Source organism: Desmodus rotundus, chromosome 1, assembly GCF_022682495.2.
Source record: "Desmodus rotundus isolate HL8 chromosome 1, HLdesRot8A.1, whole genome shotgun sequence".
Lineage (NCBI taxonomy): Eukaryota > Metazoa > Chordata > Mammalia > Chiroptera > Phyllostomidae > Desmodus > Desmodus rotundus.
In genome coordinates, this window is record NC_071387.1 from 88876414 (window position 1) to 88893060 (window position 16647).

The following is a 16647-nucleotide window of genomic DNA, read 5'->3' on the forward strand; positions in this document are numbered from 1 at the left end:
GTAAAGACAGTCTATTCAATAAATGGTGTTGAGAAAATTGGACAGATATTTGCAAAAAAAAAATGAAAGTAGACCACCTACTTATACCACATACAAGAATAAACTCAAAATACATTAAGGACTTTAATGTAAGACTCATACCGATGAAATTTCTAGAAGAAAACATAGTTGTAAAATCTCAGACATTTCTCTTAGTAAAATTTTTTCTGATATGAATTGTCAGGCAAGGGAAACAAAACAAAAAATAAACAAATGGGACTACATCAAAGTAAAATGTTTTTGCACAGCAAGGGAAATTATCAACAAAACAAAAAGACAACTTACTAACAGAGGTAAGGGGTTACTATTCAAAATTTATAAAGAACTCAAACAACTCAACACTAAAAAACGCCAAACATCTCAATTAAAAAGTGAACAAAGGACATAAATAGACACTAACCAAAGAAGACATAGAAATGAACAATAGACTGATGAAAAGATGCTCAATGTCACTAATCATCAGAGAGATTCAAATTAAAACCATAATAAGATATTACTTACCAACTGCCAGAATGGCCACCATTAATAAATTAACAAAGAACAAGGGCTGGTGAAATGTGGAGAAAAGGGGAACCCTCATGCAGTGTTTATGAGAATGCAGATTGGTGCAGCCACTGTGGAGAATAGTAAAGAATTACCTCAAAAATTAAAAATGCAACTGCTTTCTGACCCAGTGATTCCACTTCTGGGAATATGTATATGTCCTAAGGATCATTAAACATGAACAAATCCATACACCCACATGTTCATTGCATCATTATTCACAATCGCCAGACTATGGAAGCAACCTAAATGTCCAATAGACGAGTGGATAAAAAAAGTGGTTGTACATTTACACAATGGAATACTACTTGGCAGTAAAAAAAATAAAGAAATCTTACCCTTTGTGACTGCATGTATGGGCCTAGAGGGTATTATGCTAAGTAAAATAAATCAGTCAGAGAAAGACAAATAGCATATTATTTCCCTTACATGTGCAAATCTAAAGAACAACATCAAGTCAAACCTAGTCAACACAGCAAATAAGCAAGCAAAATATAACCAGAGACATTGAAATAAAGAACAAACTGACAGTAACCAGAGGGGAGGGAGGTAACGGGGGAAAGAAGGGAAAGTGTTGTCAAGGAATATATATAAAGGACCCATGGACAAAGCCAAAGGGGGAAAGGATTTTGGATGGGATGTGGGGGTGGGTTGGGTGGGGGAAAGTGGTGGTGGGAAAAAGGAGACAGCCTTACTTGAACAACAATAAGAAAAAAAGTAAACTAACACTATATTAAGCAAAAAACAAAAAAAGCCTCAGTATTGTATTTTGTTGTTAACAAGCTACTAAAATTGTGTCCCAAGAAAAGAAAAAAAAAAAACAGCACCAACAAACAAAACAGAAATAGGCTCAGAGATACTGATGGTTGCCAGACAGGATGCAATCTGGGGAACTGGATCAAAAAGATGAAGGGGTTGAGATGTCTATATTAGTAAAAACAAAATAGTCATGGGAATGTAAGGTACAGCATAGGAAATATAGTCAATAATAAGGTGGGTACTTGAAATATCAAGGGGAACACTATGTAAAAATGCAACTTCTTTCTGACCCAGTGATTCCACTTCTGGGAATATGTATATATCCTAAGGATCATTAAACATGAATAAATACATGCACCCACAGGCACTATGTAAAGTATATGATTGTTTAACCACCATGCTGTATACCTGAAACTAATACAAGATAATATTGAATGTCCAGTGTAATTGAAAAATAAAATTTAAATATAATTACATATATAAAATAATAAATAGTAATAGCATCTCATGTGGGGTGTGGGGCTCTGCCCACAGAGCTCCCCCACCACTGTGAATGAGAATAAGTCTACCAAGACATGATCTGCTTGGGGAGGAAAGGTGACCAATCTCTCAGAGGAGAAGGGTCTTGAACACCTCCTTCCCTGTGTCTTTATTGACTTCAGCTCACACAGAGATACACAGTATGTTCATAAAGCTCATCAATCAATGTCCAAAAACCTACAGTCATGAAAAGCTGACATGACCTACAGATAATAATTGAAGAAACAAAGGGATCATCTCTAGTCAGGATCAGTGAGATATGTTGACAAGAGAAGGTTGTTGAGATGTGTATCATGAAGGCATGTATCCCTGCACTTTGAGCTCAAACATCTAGTTCATACCAACAGGGCTATTGAGCAAGCCTCAAAGGAAACAATGTACATTCTTTCTCAGGCCAGATTTGCCCCCAGGAGCCATTCATTCCAGTACAAGGCTGCAGATGCCTCTAGCATTATTTTCAGGCTGAGTTAGGCAGGGGGAGCAAAGCAGCCAAGAGATTGGGAGACTTCTTACATATAGAATGAAGACTCAGGCTATGACAAAGCCAAGGGGTGAGGGTCTTTCTGCCCCTTCTCTATAGTCCCTTAAGTCCTTCCCTGATGGTCCCTTCACAACTGTGCCTGTCTTAGGTTGTTCCTCCCTTGAGGAATCTTACCCATCACTGGCTAACCAGTCATCCGCCCTAGCTAAGCAGGGTGACGTGAGGAAGGCAGTATCTGTGCTCCTGCCAGGAGAATAGGTTCCGTCTCCTTAGTGACTCATGGCCCCAAAGCCTTTTAATTCAACCCTAGCCATGGGACTCTTTTTGTCTATTAATGAGGCTACAGTCCCTGAAACCAGGCAGGATGGATCCCAACACTCTCATCAAAATTTGGGATACCTTTAAGTGCACCAACATATAGGTTATGGGAATGGCAGGAGGAGAGGAGAAAGAGAACAAAACAGAAAAGGTATTCTAAGAAATAATAGTTGAAACTTCCCAAATTTGCTGAAAATATTAATCTACATATCCAATAAGCTAAACAAGCTCCATATAGGATATATGTAAAGAGATCCATACCCAGACACATCATAACAAAACTTCTGACAAAGAGAAAATCTTGGAAGCAGGAGAGACAAATAATTTGCCACGTACAATGGTGCCCCCAATAAATTAAGAACTGATTTCTGATTATAAACAATGGAGGCCAGGGACCAGTGCAACAATATATAAAAAGGGCTCAAAATAAAAAATGCCAACTCAGAGTGTCTCCTTTCTCAGAAATGAAGATGAAATAACGCATTTCCACATAAATGAAACATGAGTAAATTTATTGCTAGCAGACCTGAAGCAAGAAGTTCTTCAGCCTGAAAGCAAATAAGCCCATATGGGTATTTGAATACACACACACACACACACACACACAAAACAAAGAGCGTCAGTGAAGATACTGATGTAATTATAAAATATAGCATGAAGGAACAGTACTTTTTCCCTTAACTAATTTTAAACAAATTTGTAATAAAATATATAACTGTCATGTTGATCCTGCAACATCTAGAAAAGTAATGTATTTGAAAATAACAGCACTAAGAAGGTGGAGGGGAGCAATCCTGTTATAAAGTAAGGAAATGGTGATAGGTGGGAAACATATCCACAGGAACAAGAGAATGAACCAAAAATGATAAAAGGCAAATTATTTTCTCAACTTCTCTAATACACATAAAATTCTGTAAGTAATAATCATAAAAATCTATTGTTGGAATTGTGACATATACAAATGTAGCATGAACAATAGCACAAAACAAAAGAGTGAACAAAGCTATATAAGAGTAATGATTCTAGAGCTCTCTTAAATTACACTATAAAGTTGAAATAGTTAGCCAAAGAGTTCATTCAGTTTTTTCTACAAGATGGTTTTAACAGTGCTTAGTTGTCTTTAACTCCACTCAAAATAATTTTGTTAGATTTTATTGCGACAGCTGTCATATCAGCATGCATTTAAAAAAACTTATCAAAATTGGTGGATTTTTGTGTAGCCATTTTAATATTGAAGATGGAAGAAAATAAGTAACATTTTTGGTATATTATGCGTTATTATTTCAAGAAAGGTAAAAATGCAACTGAAATGCAAAAAAAAAAAAAGATTTGTGCAGTGTTTGGAGAAGGTGCTGTGGCTGAGTAGTATTTCATTTTATATATGTACCACATCTTTAAGCATCCATTGAAGGACATGAGTGGTTTACATGTATTGGTTATTGTAAATAATGCTGCAATGACCATATATGTCTATCTTTATGACTAAGTGTTTTCAAAAATTTTAGGTAGATAACCAGAAGAAAGATTGCTGGGTCATATGGTAGTTCTGCTCTTAATTTTTTGAGGAAATTCCATATCAGTTTTTCAGTGACTGCACCAATTTACATTCCCACAAACAGTGTATGTGGGTTCCCTTTTCTTCCCATCCTCTCCAATATTTGTTTCTTTCTTTTGAATAGACATTTCTTTTTTTTATTGTTCAGTTACAGTTGTCCCACCTTTTTCCCCATTGCTCACCCCTGCCCCATCCATCCCCACTCCCACAGTCAGTCGCCACCCATTGTCCATGCCCATGAGTCCTCTATTCGTGTTCATTTGCTTGCCCTTTCCTATTCTTTCCCCCCATTATCCTCCCCTCCTCCCTCTGGTCACTGTCAGTTTGTTCTTTATTTCCATGTCTCTGGTTCTATTTTGCTCATTTCTTTGATTTGCTGATTAGGTTCCACCTATAGGTGAGATCATATGGTACTTGTATTTCACTGCCTGCCTCATTTCACTTAGCATAATGTTCTCCAATTCCATCCTTGCTGTCATGAAGTGTAAGAGCACCTTCTTTCTTTCAGCTCCATTGCATAATTGCACCACAGTTTTTTGATCCACTCATTTACTGATGGTCACTTAGGTTGCTTCCAGCACTTAGCTATTATAAACTGTGCTGCTATGAACATTGGGATGCATAGGTTCTTTTGGATTGGTGTTTCAGGATTCTTAGGGAATAGTCCCAGCAGTGGGATGGCTAGATCAAAAGGCAGTTCCATTTTTAGTTTTTTGAGGAAATTCCATACTGTTTTCCACAGTGGCTGCACCAGTCTGCATTCCCACCAACAGTGCACCAGGGTTCCTTTTTCTCCACAACCTCTCCAACACTTGTTTGTTGCTTTGTTTATGATGGCCATTCTCACCAGTGTGAAGTGCTATCTCATCGTGGTTTTAATTTGCATCTCTCTTATGGCTAGTGATGCAGAGCATCCTTTCATATGTATGGGCCCTCTGTAGGTTCTCCTTGGAGAGGTATCTGTTCAGGTCCTTTGCCCATTTTTTAATTGGATTCCTTGTCTTCCTGGAGTGGAGTCAAGTGAGGTTTTTTTTTATATATTTTGCAGATCAAACCCTTGTCAGAGGTATCATTGGCAAACATGTTTTACCATGCTGTTGCTTCCCTTTCCATTTTGTTGAGGTTTTCTTTAGCCGTGCAGAAGCTTTTTATTTTGATGTTTTCCCATTTGTTTATTCTTTCCTCTATATCTCTTGCCTTAGAGGATGTACCAGTGAAAATATTGCTGTGTGGGATACCTGAAATTTTCCTGCCTATGTTTTCCTGTAGGGCTTTTATGTTGTCACGACTTATATTTAAGTCTTTAATCCATCTTGAGTTTATTTCAATGTATGGTATAAGTCAGTGGTCTAGTTTCATTTTTTTGCCTGTTGCTGTCCAGATCTCCCAACACCATTTACTGAAGATGCTACTTTTACTCTATTTTATGTTCCTTCCCACTTTGTCAAATACTGACTGACCATATTGACATGGTTTTATTTCTGGGCTCTCTATTCTGTAATTTCTTTTTTTAAAACAATTTATCTGAGGAAAAATCATCACCACATGCGATTTTTAAAAATTGAGGAAAAATTGAAATATAATGTTCAAGAATGCAACATATACTCATAATGTTTCAAGTATACAACATAATAATTTATATTATGCTTTGAAGTTATACAAAGTGATAATTCTTTTCCTTGTGATGAGAACTTTTAAGACTTACTCTCTTGGCATTTTTCAGATATACAATACAATATTATTGATAATAGTTGCCATGCTGTACAATACATCTCCATCACTTATTTTATATCTTGAAGTTTGTACTTCTTGAACAGCTTCGCCCATTTTTCCCACTCCCTTTTCCCCTGGCAACCCCCAGTCTGTTCTATATCTACTTTGTTTTGTTTTGTTTGTTCACTCATGATGTAATTTTAGATTCCTCACATAAGTGAAATCATATAGTATTTGTCTTTGTCTTATTCCACTTAGTATAATGCCCTTGGGGTCCATCCATGTTGTCACAAATGGCAAGGTTTCATTCTTTTTATGGTTGAATAATATTCCATTGTACACGTATACCACAGTTTCTTTATCCATTCATGGACACTTTGGTGGTTTTCTTTTTTTAATCATTTTTTATTGTTATTCTATTACAATTGTCCCAATTTTTCCCTCTTTGCCCTTATTTTCCCATCTCACCCTCCACTCCTGAAAGTGACCAGAGGGGAGGAGGGAAGGAAATAATGTTGGGAATAATGGGAAGGGACTAGTCAAAGAACATGTATGAAAGACCCACAGACATGGACAACAGTATGGGTATTTGTTATTTCTTGTCTTCTTGATAATAGCCATTCTCATGGGTGTGAGGTGGTAAAATATTGCTAATTCTAATGAGCAATCTGTAATTATATTTTGAAGTTGATGTGCTAATGAACAGTTTGTTGTCCCCTTGTGAAACCTAAGCTTCCATTATGTATTCTTCTTGATCCTAGGTCTCTATACTGCTACCAGTGGAAAGGCCTATGTGAATGGATATGACATCTCAAAGCAGATGGCCCAGATTAGGAAAAGCTTGGGTTTGTGTCCCCAGCAGGACTTGTTGTTTAATTACTTGACAGTATCAGAACACCTTTATTTCTATTGTGTGGTAAGCCAAAGATATGTTCCTTTTCCCCTCACTCTATTCATGTACTTAATATAGATTACCTACTCTCAATATCTTTATTCCTAGAAAGTTCAAAATTTATTTCTGATAAATTCTCCTTTAAACCTAAAGAAAAAGGAAAGAAGACACTGTGTAGATGATGTAAGAAAATAGCTGATGTAAAATATTTCTAAGATAAAGTTGGAAACACCATCTAAACTCTGCCTCCTTTTTCCAGATGAAAGGAATCCCTCGAAAGATGTATCCTATGGAAATTGACCGTATGCTGTCTGCTTTTAACCTGATAGAAAAGCAAAATGCATTTTCAGAGTCATTGAGTGGAGGAATGAAGCGTAGACTCTCCATCATTATAGCACTTATAGGGGGCTCCAAGGTAAAAGTAAAATAAAAGCTAAAAATGTGCTCCCTCTGAACAAGAGACATAGAAATAAAGAACAAACTGACAGTGACCAGAGTGGAGGAAAGAGGAGGATAATGGGGGGAAATAGGAGAAGGGTCATCCAGGGGCATTTATAAAGGACACATGGACAAAGCCAAAGGGAGGTAGGATTGAGAGTAGGAGGTGGGAATGCATGGGCCAGAGTGAGTAGTGAAGGGAAAATGGAGACAACCGTACTTGAGGAACAATAAAAGAAATCAGCTGACACAAACCCAAGAGCTGATATGTACCTAATACTCTAAAAGGACTCTCCCAAATCCCAAATGGGTTAACATTATCAACCTTGTGGGTGTAAAATGATCATAGGTTTAGAATCAGTCCAGCATTCCTAATTTACTTTTAGCCTGACTCGGATCCTGGCCCACAGGATCCTAGACAAATACACAAGGACTACTGAGTCCTGTGGAGGAAAAGGGACTGCGTGACTGCTTTCCAAGTTAGAGAGAGCCACCCCCGCCCCAGACCCCTGCCTAGACAGGCTTTCATTGTTTTTCTAGGCCCCTTACATCAAGGATGGTCCTCATTTACTATGTATAGGTTTGTTTTGGGTGGTTATCTTTTGCAGACAAAGGAGAGGATGTCGCTGATTACATCAAAGAAGGATACTTGCAATGCAAAGGGAGAAGTGGTGGAAACCAGTTATGTTCCATACCTGGAAGGTCTAGCTCAGATTTTGGGAAGATAAAGATACTCAGTAAACATTTGCTGCCTCAGGGTGAGGGAGTTTTAGCAAGAGCAAGTCTCATAGCAGTCTAGGTACAATGCAGGCCTGATTTCCCATAGGAGAACCTGTCCATGGGTGTGGGTCCTGCCCGCCAACCTTGTTCCCCACTGGCTTTTCTGAGTGGGGGCTGAGCCACATTTCCCATGCTTGGAACAGTTCCCCATATCTAACCTCATTATCTTAGCTCAGTTGGACAAGCTCAGTGACTGAATAGCAAAAACAGAGTAAGCCCCATGACTGGTAAGACACTAGTGATACTAATATATAATGTTTAACCATAGTCATAGAATTGTTCTTCTGTTCTTTAGGTGGTGATACTTGATGAGCCCACAGCTGGCATGGACCCATCCTCAAGGAGGGCCACCTGGGATCTCCTTCAGCAGTATAAACAGGATCGCACCATCTTACTTACCACCCACTACATGGATGAAGCTGACATCCTGGGTGACCGCATAGCTATCATGGTGAAGGGATCGTTGCGATGCTGTGGCTCTTCACTTTTCCTCAGAAAAACATATGGTCTCTCTCCCTTTAATTATTCTTTGGAAATGGATTTCTTATTATATTCTAACATAATTTTCATGGATATTTATATCTTACTATATTTAACATAATTTTTGCTGTTTTTCTATTTATCAAAAATTTCAGTGAATTCCTCTGTTCTATTAACTGCCTTAACTATGAGCCCTTTTTTTCTTTATTGTTGTTCAAGTACAGTTGTCTCCATTTTCACCCCACCATGCCCCCCACACACACACTCAATCTTAACCTCTTTGGCTTTGTCTATGTATCCTTTACATATGTTCCTTGATGACCCTTCCCCTTTTTTCCCCCATTGTCTCTCTCACTCTTCCCCCCTGGTCAGTTTGTTCTTAATTTCAATGTCTCTGGTTATATTTTGCTTGCTTGTTAGTTTTGTTGATTAGGTTCCACTTATAGGTGAGATCATATGGTATTTGTCTTTCACAGCCTGGCTTATTTCATTTCATAATGCTCTCCAGTTCCATCCATGTCATTGCGAAGGGTAGGAGTTCCTCCTTCCTTTCTGCAGCATAGTATTCCATTGTGTAAATGTACCACAGTTTTTAAATATACTCATTTACTGCATTGGTTATTATAAATTGTGCTGCTATGAACATTGGGGTGCATAGGTTCTTTTGAATTGGTGTTTCAGGATTCTTAGGGTATAATCCAATCAGTGGATTTGCCAGGTCAAAAGGTGGTTCCATTTTTAGTTTTTTTGAGGAAATTCCATACTGTTTTCCACAGTGGCTGCACCAGTCTGCATTCCCACCAACAGTACACTAGGGTTCCCTTTACTCTACAACCTCACCAGCACTTCTTGTTTGTTGATTTGTTTATGATAGCCACTCTGACTGGTGTGAAGTGGTATCTCACTGTGGTTTTAATTTGCATCTCTCTTATGGCTAGTGAGGCTGAGCATCTTTTCATATGTCTCTGGGCCCTGTGTATGTCCTCCTTTGAGAAATGTCTGTTCAGGTCCTTTGCCCATTTTTTAATAGGATTGTTTGTCTTCCTGGAGTGGAGTCATGTGAGTTCTTTATATATGTTGGAGCTCAAAACCATCTCTGATATATCATTGGCTGTCGGGGGGCTTTAACGCAGCCCCCCAGGTTCCGCCATGGACGACGAAAAAGACTACCAAGACATGATCTGCTTGGGGAGGAAAGGTGGCTGTTTCTCTCAAGGGGAGAAGGGCCCAGAGCCTCTCTCTCCAGGTGCTTTTATTAGGTCCATTCGCATAGGAATACAGATAAAGCTCATCAATCATTGTCAGCCAGTAAGGGTTAAACAATACATGATTTACAGAGAACTTTTAGGGCTTATTCTGAGTTACAGCCAATTAGTTAGAGGGCCATAAAACTTTAGGCGCCAGACTCATCTCAGGTCTGGACCCTTATCTTTTAAACTGAGGGTACAAATTAAGTAGGTTTCACAGGAATGTATGTATTTTTGTTAGGCCTGATTCCCCAGGGAATCCATTCCTCCCAGCACAGGACTGCATTGCCCTCTGTCATTGTTTCAGGCTTAAGTCAGGCAAGGGAAGTAAGGCAGCCAAGAGATTAGGAGACTTCTTGCAGACAGAATGAGGACTCAGGCTATTTCAAAGCCGAGGGGCGAGGGTCCATCACCCCCTTTTTCCACAGCCCCCCGAGTCCTTCCCTATGGGCCTCTTCCGTGACCATGCCTGTCTTAGGTTGATCCTCCCTTGAGGATTCTTACCCATCATTGGCTAACTGGCCAAGCTCAGGGCCAAGCAGGGTGAAGTGGGCAGAGGTGGCACACCTGCCAGGGAGATAAGCTTTGTCTCCTTAATGGCTTATGGTCCCAACTCTGACCCAGCCTTAACCATGAGGGGTTACAGCCTCTGAAACCAGGCAGGGCGGTTCCCAACAATATCAGTTCAATTCTCTCAATATTATTTACTGAAGAGACTGTCTTCATTCCATTGCATGCTCTAGCCTCCTTTGTCTACTATTAACTGACCACAGAGATGTGGGTTTATTTCTAGGCTCTCTATTCAGTTGCATTGATCTATGTGACTGTTTTGTTTACAGTGGCCTTGTAGTATTGTTTGATATCAGGTATTATGACCCCTTCAACTTTGTTCTTCTTTCTCAAGATTGCTGAGGCTATTCGGGGCCTTTTATGGTTCCATACAAATTTTTGGAATATTGTTCTAGATCTGTGAAATACACCATTGATATCTTGATAGGAAATGCATTGTATCTATAGATTGCTTTCAGTAGTATGTACATTTTAATGATGTTAATTCTTCCAATCCATGAATACTGTGTCTGTTTCCACTTATTTGTATCTTCCTGAATTCTTTCTTTAGTGTTCTAAAGTTTTCTTAATACAGGTCTTTTACCTCCTTGCTTAAATTTAAACCTAGGTACTTTTTTTCTTTGTTACAATAGTAAATGGGATCGTTTTCTTAATTTCTCTGATAGTTTATTACTGGTATATAAAAATGCCATCGATTTCTGAATATTGACTTTGTGTCCTGCTACTTTGCTGAATTTATTTATTAGGTCAAGTCATTTTTTTTTTGGTGGATCCTATAGGGTTTTCTATGTACAATATCATGTTGTTTATGAATAATGACAGTTTTACTTCCTTCTTTAGAGTTTGGTTGCCATTTATTTCTTCTTCTTGTTTGACTACTGTGGCTAGGAATTCCAGTACTATGTTAAATAAGAGTGGTGAGAATGGATACCCCTTCCCTTCACTGTTGGTTCTGTCTTGTTCCTGACAGTGAAATGTTTTTAATTTTTAGTCATTGAGTATGAGTAAAACTCATACTCTTGCTTCTAAAAGTTTATGATCTATTTCAAGTCTATTTTTGTGAATGATGTGAGGAAGTGTTGATGCTGATTTTTTTTCATCTGAGTATCCTGAATCATTTGTGAAAAACACACTCCTTTTTCTGTTGAATTGGCACTTATGATGAAAATCAATTGACTATTTATATGTAGGTCTACTTTTGGATTTTCTATTGTTTCATTGATTGAGGTCTATCTTTTTACAAATACCACAGTCATGAATACTGTATCTCTATAGTAAATATTAAAATAAGTGATATCTATACACTAACTTTTTCTAGTTTTTAAAATTAATTTATCTGTTTTAGGCATTTCCCTAATGATTAGTATGTTGAGCTTCTTTTCATGTACCTCTTGACCATTTATTTGTGTGTTCTCTGAGAAATGTTTTACTCAAATCAGTTTTTGTTTTTTATTGTTGTTCAGGTACAATTGTTCCCCATTTTACCCCCACTACTCTCCCCTGCCCTACCTTTCCCACACCTCCCACATTCAATCCTTCCCCCACCCCATTGTCTTACACAAATCTTTAACACATTTTAAAATCAGGTTATTAGTTGTTTGTTTGTTTTTGCTATTGACTTTACTACTGAGTTGAAGATCCTTATATAATTTGTAAAGTAATCATTCACCTAATACAGTATTTGCAAATACTTTCTCTCATCCCCTATGCTGCCTTTCCATTATATTGGTTGTTTCCTTTGTGGTGCAGAATGTTTCCTTTGGGTTGATGTAGCCCCCACTTGTCTACTTTTGCTGTTGCCTTTGCTTTTGGTGACATTTCAAAAAATATATTGCCAAGACTAATGTGAAGAAGATATTTTAAGTATAGTTTATTGATTATTCTATTACAGTTGTCCCAATTTTTTTCTTCCCTTTATCTTCCCACTACCCCATGCCCCATGAGGTGCTGTATGTGGGCACCTTCAGCATTTCCACCCTTAGTTCATGTCCATGGGTTGTACATATAAGTTCTTTGATTTCTCTGTTTCCTATACCATTCTTAACCTCTCCCTGCCTATTTTATGACTACAAATTATGCTTCTTATTCTCTGTATCTCCCCCCACCCATTTTTCCCCTCTGTCTCCGCACTGAAAACCCTCCACGTGATCTCCATTTCTCTGGTTCTGTTCCAGTTCTAGTTGTTTGTTTAGTTTTCATTTTCATTGTTTTTTAAATACAGTTGTTGATAGTTTGTTGTCATTTTACTGTTCATATTTTTGATCTTCTATTTCTTAGATAAGTCCCTTTAACCTTTCATATAATAAGGACTTGGTGATGATGAACTCCTTTAACTTAACCTTATCTGGGAAGCATTTTATCTGCCCTTCCATTCTGAATGAGAGCTTTGCTGGATAGAGGAATCTTGAATGTATGTCCTTGACTTTCATGACTTTGAATACTTTTTTCCAACCCCTTCTTGCCTGTAAAGTTTCTTTTGAGAAATCAGCAAATAGCCTTATGAGAACTCCTTTGTATATAATGTTCTCCTTTCCTCTTCCTCCTTTTAAGATTTTCTCTTTATCTTTAATCTTGGGTAATGTAATTTTGATTTGTCTTGGTGGGGCCTTCCTTGGACCCAACTTTTTTTGGAAACTCTGAGCTTCCTGGACTTGCATGTCTCATTACTTTACCAGATTGAGGAAGTTCTCTTTCATTATATTTACAAAAAAGTTTTCAATGTCTTCCTCTTCCACTTCTCCTTCTGGCAACCCTATGATTCAGATGTTGGAATGTTTAAAGTTGTCCCAGAGGTTCCTAAGCCTCTTCTCACTTTTTTGGATTCTTGTTTCTTCTTTCTGCTCTGGATGAATGTTTATTTCTTCCTTCTAGTCCAAATTATTGATTTGAGTCCCAGTTTCCTTCCCTTCACTCTTGGTTCCCTATACCTTTTCCTTTATTTCATTTTGCATAGCCTTCACTTCTTCCTCTATTCTGTGTCCATACTCAACCATTTCTGTGAGCATCCTGATTACCCGTATTTTGAACTCTGCATCTGATAGGTTGGCTTTCTCTTCATCATATATTTCTATTTTTGGAGTTGTGATCTGTTCTTTCATGTGGGCCATGTTTTTTAGTCTCAGTGCACCTTTTATGTAGTATGGGGTAGAGCCTTAAGTATTTGCCAGGGTGGGGCAACCCATATTGCTTTGTTGAGGTGCTGTATGTGGGCGAGAGGTCTAAGAGGGAACAATGCCTCTTGCTCAGTTCTGGGCTGACTTTCAGTCACTTCCCCCACTACCCACAAGCAAATTGGCCTCTTCTGGTGCTGATTCTGGGGTGGGTGCATTTGTGTACATTCTAGGACCCTGTGGGTCTCTCTAATCAACTCTCCTGTGAGGCTGGAAATTTCTCCCACCACCACACCCCCCACAGGTTTTACAGTCAGAGGTTTTGAGGCTTTATTTCCTCCCACGCTGGAACCCTGGTTTGCATGGTCTGTCTTGCTCCCCAGTTGTTCTTCCTAATTTATCTGCATGCAAATGAGCAACCACCCATTCCACCAGGCACCGCCTTGCTGCAAGTCCTCTCTACCCCATCTTCCCATCTCCTGCAGTCTGGATGAATGTTTCTTCTTTAACAACTTGATTCTTGGACTTACATACAGTTCAATTTTCTAACAGTTCTGGTTTTGTTTTCTTTAATTTGGTTGTCTTTCTTTTGGTTGTATGAGGAGACAAAGTGTATCTATGTACCTACACCTCCATCTTGGCTGGAAGTCAGCTATTATTTTTTATTTGACGCCATACCATACTGTTTTAATTATTATTGCTTTATAATATGTTTGAAATTAGAAAGTGTGATGCTCCCAGCTTTGTTTTTCTCAAGATTTTTTTTTCTTATTTAAGATCATTTTCTTTCTATTTTTTAAATAAATTCCTTTGGGATTTGATAGGGATTGCATTAACTCTGTAGATCACTTAAGGTACTATAGACATTTTAACAATATTAATTCTTCCAATTCACGAGTACAGGATGTTTTACCATTTGTTTGTGTCTTTTTTTATTGTTGTTGTTCAGTTACAGTTGTCTTATATTTTCCCCTGTTGTTCTCCCTTGCCCTGCCTGTTTCTTTATTAATTAGTTTTATCAATACTTTTTAGTTTTTGGTGTAAAAGTCATTCATCTCCTTAGTTAAAGCTTAATCCTAAGTATTTTATTCTTTTAAGTACTTTTGTTAGTGAGATTCTTTTCTTAATTTTCTTTTTGGATAGTACATTGTTAATGTGTGGAAATGCAACTTAGTTTTGTATGTTGATTTTATAACCTGTCTCTTGCTGAATTTGTTTATTAGTACTAATAGGTTTTGTATTTGTGTGTGTGTGTACATGATCTTTAGGGTTGCTTACATATTGCATCATGTCATTTGTAAACAGAGATAATTTTTCCTCTTCCCTTGTGATTTGGATAGCTTTTTTTTTTCTTGCTTAATTATTCTATTAGAACTTCCAAGACTATATTTAATAGAAGTGTGAGAGTGGTTATTCTTGTCTTATTCCTGATCTTAGAAGAAAAGCTTTTAGTTTTCACCTTGCAAGCATGTTAGAGGTGAGCTTGTCTCATATAATATTTATGATGTTGAGTTATTTGCTTCAATATCAGATTTGTTGAGAGTTTTTATCATGAAAGGGTATTAAATTTTGTCAAGTGTTTTTTCTGCATCTATTGAAATGATCCTGTGATTTTTTTTCTTTTATATTATATATGTGTTTCTTTTATTGATTTGTACATGTTGAGCCATGTTTGTCTACCAGGAAAAAATCCCGCTGGATCATAGTATTTTTCTTTTAATATGTTGTTGAATTCAATTTGGTAGTATTTTGTTTAACATGTTTACATCTATGTCGATGGACCATTGGCCTGTAGTTTTCTTTTCTTGTGCTGTCTTTTTCTGGATTTGGTATCAGGGTAAGTTTAGCCTCATAAAATGAGTATGGAAACATACTGTACTCTTCAAACTTTTTTTTTGAATTATGAAGAATTGCCATTAACTTTCTTTTAAAGGTTTGTTAAAATTCCTGATGGAAGTTACCCATTCCTGGGATTTTCTTTATTGGGAGATTTTTGATTATTGATTTATTCACCTTACCAGTGGTAGATATATTTAGACTTTAATGCTTCATGGTTTAATCTTGGCAGATTGTATGTTTCTAGGAATTTACCTGTTTTACTAGATTACCCAGTTTGTTGGCATTTACTTTTTCATTGTGCTCTTTGGTGGTCCTTCTTACTTCTATGACATTAGTTGTAATGTCTCTTATCATTTCTGACTTCTATTTTATTGTTTTGCTTAGTTAGTCCAGCTAAAAGTTGTTTATGTTTCTAAACAACCAACTCTTAGTTTTGTAATTTTTTCTATTGTTTTTATACTCTTTATTTCATTTATTTCTGTTACATTCTTTACTACTTCCTTCCTTCCTCTGATACTTTACTATTAGTTTGTTCTTTTTCTAGTTCTTAGAGGTGTAAACTTAGGTTTCTCATTAGAGGTCTCTCTTCATTTTTAATGTAGGTATTTATCATCAAAAACTTTTCTTTTACTATTGCTTTTGCAGCATAAATTTTGTTATGTTGTGTTTTTGTTTAAACCTGGCTCAGGATATTTTCTAATTTGATATCTTCTTTGACCCACTGGTTGTTCAAAATGTGTTGTTTAAGTTTGAATCTTCCTATTTTTCTTCTACTATTGGTTTCTAGTTTTACTTCATTATGGTCAGAAAAGATACCTGGTATAATTTCAACCTTCTTATTTGTTAAAAATTGTTTTATGATATAACCTGTGATCAATCCTGGAGAATGTTCTATGCACACTTGAGAAAAAAATATATTATACTTCTGTTTGTTAGAATAATCTGTATATTTTTGTTAGGTTCATTCAGTCTATAGTGTTGTTCAAGTCCTCTGTTTCTTTGTTGATTTCCTGTCCAGTTAATCAGTCCATTATTGAAAGTAGGATTTTGAACTCTCCTACTCTTATTGTATTTCTGGCTATTTCATACTTCAGTTCTATCAATGTTTGCTTTATATATTTAGGGTTCTGAGTTGGGTATGTATCTTTTTAGGATTATTATCTTTTTATTTTGAATTGATCATTTTGTCGTTATCGGTGTTTTGTTTTTATCTTGTGACTATATATATTTTTTGCTTTATGTCTATTTTACCCAAAATAAGTATAGTTACCCCTGTTCTCTTTTGGTTGTATTTTCATGGAATATTTTTTCCATCCCTTCATATTCAGCCTGTGTATGTCCTT

The 16647-nt window shown here is 37.0% G+C and overlaps 1 protein-coding gene across 1 annotated transcript in view; it reads left to right on the forward strand.

Moving 5' to 3' along the window:
* The window catches only part of LOC112304861 (phospholipid-transporting ATPase ABCA3-like), a 298559-nt gene that overhangs the window by 119316 nt on the left and 162596 nt on the right, over window positions 1–16647 (forward strand). The window contains exons 12-14 of the mRNA XM_024560544.2: window positions 6710–6864; window positions 7100–7255; window positions 8354–8564. Of these exons, the coding sequence (XP_024416312.2) occupies window positions 6710–6864; window positions 7100–7255; window positions 8354–8564 (522 nt within the window). The remainder of the gene's footprint in view (window positions 1–6709; window positions 6865–7099; window positions 7256–8353; window positions 8565–16647) is intronic.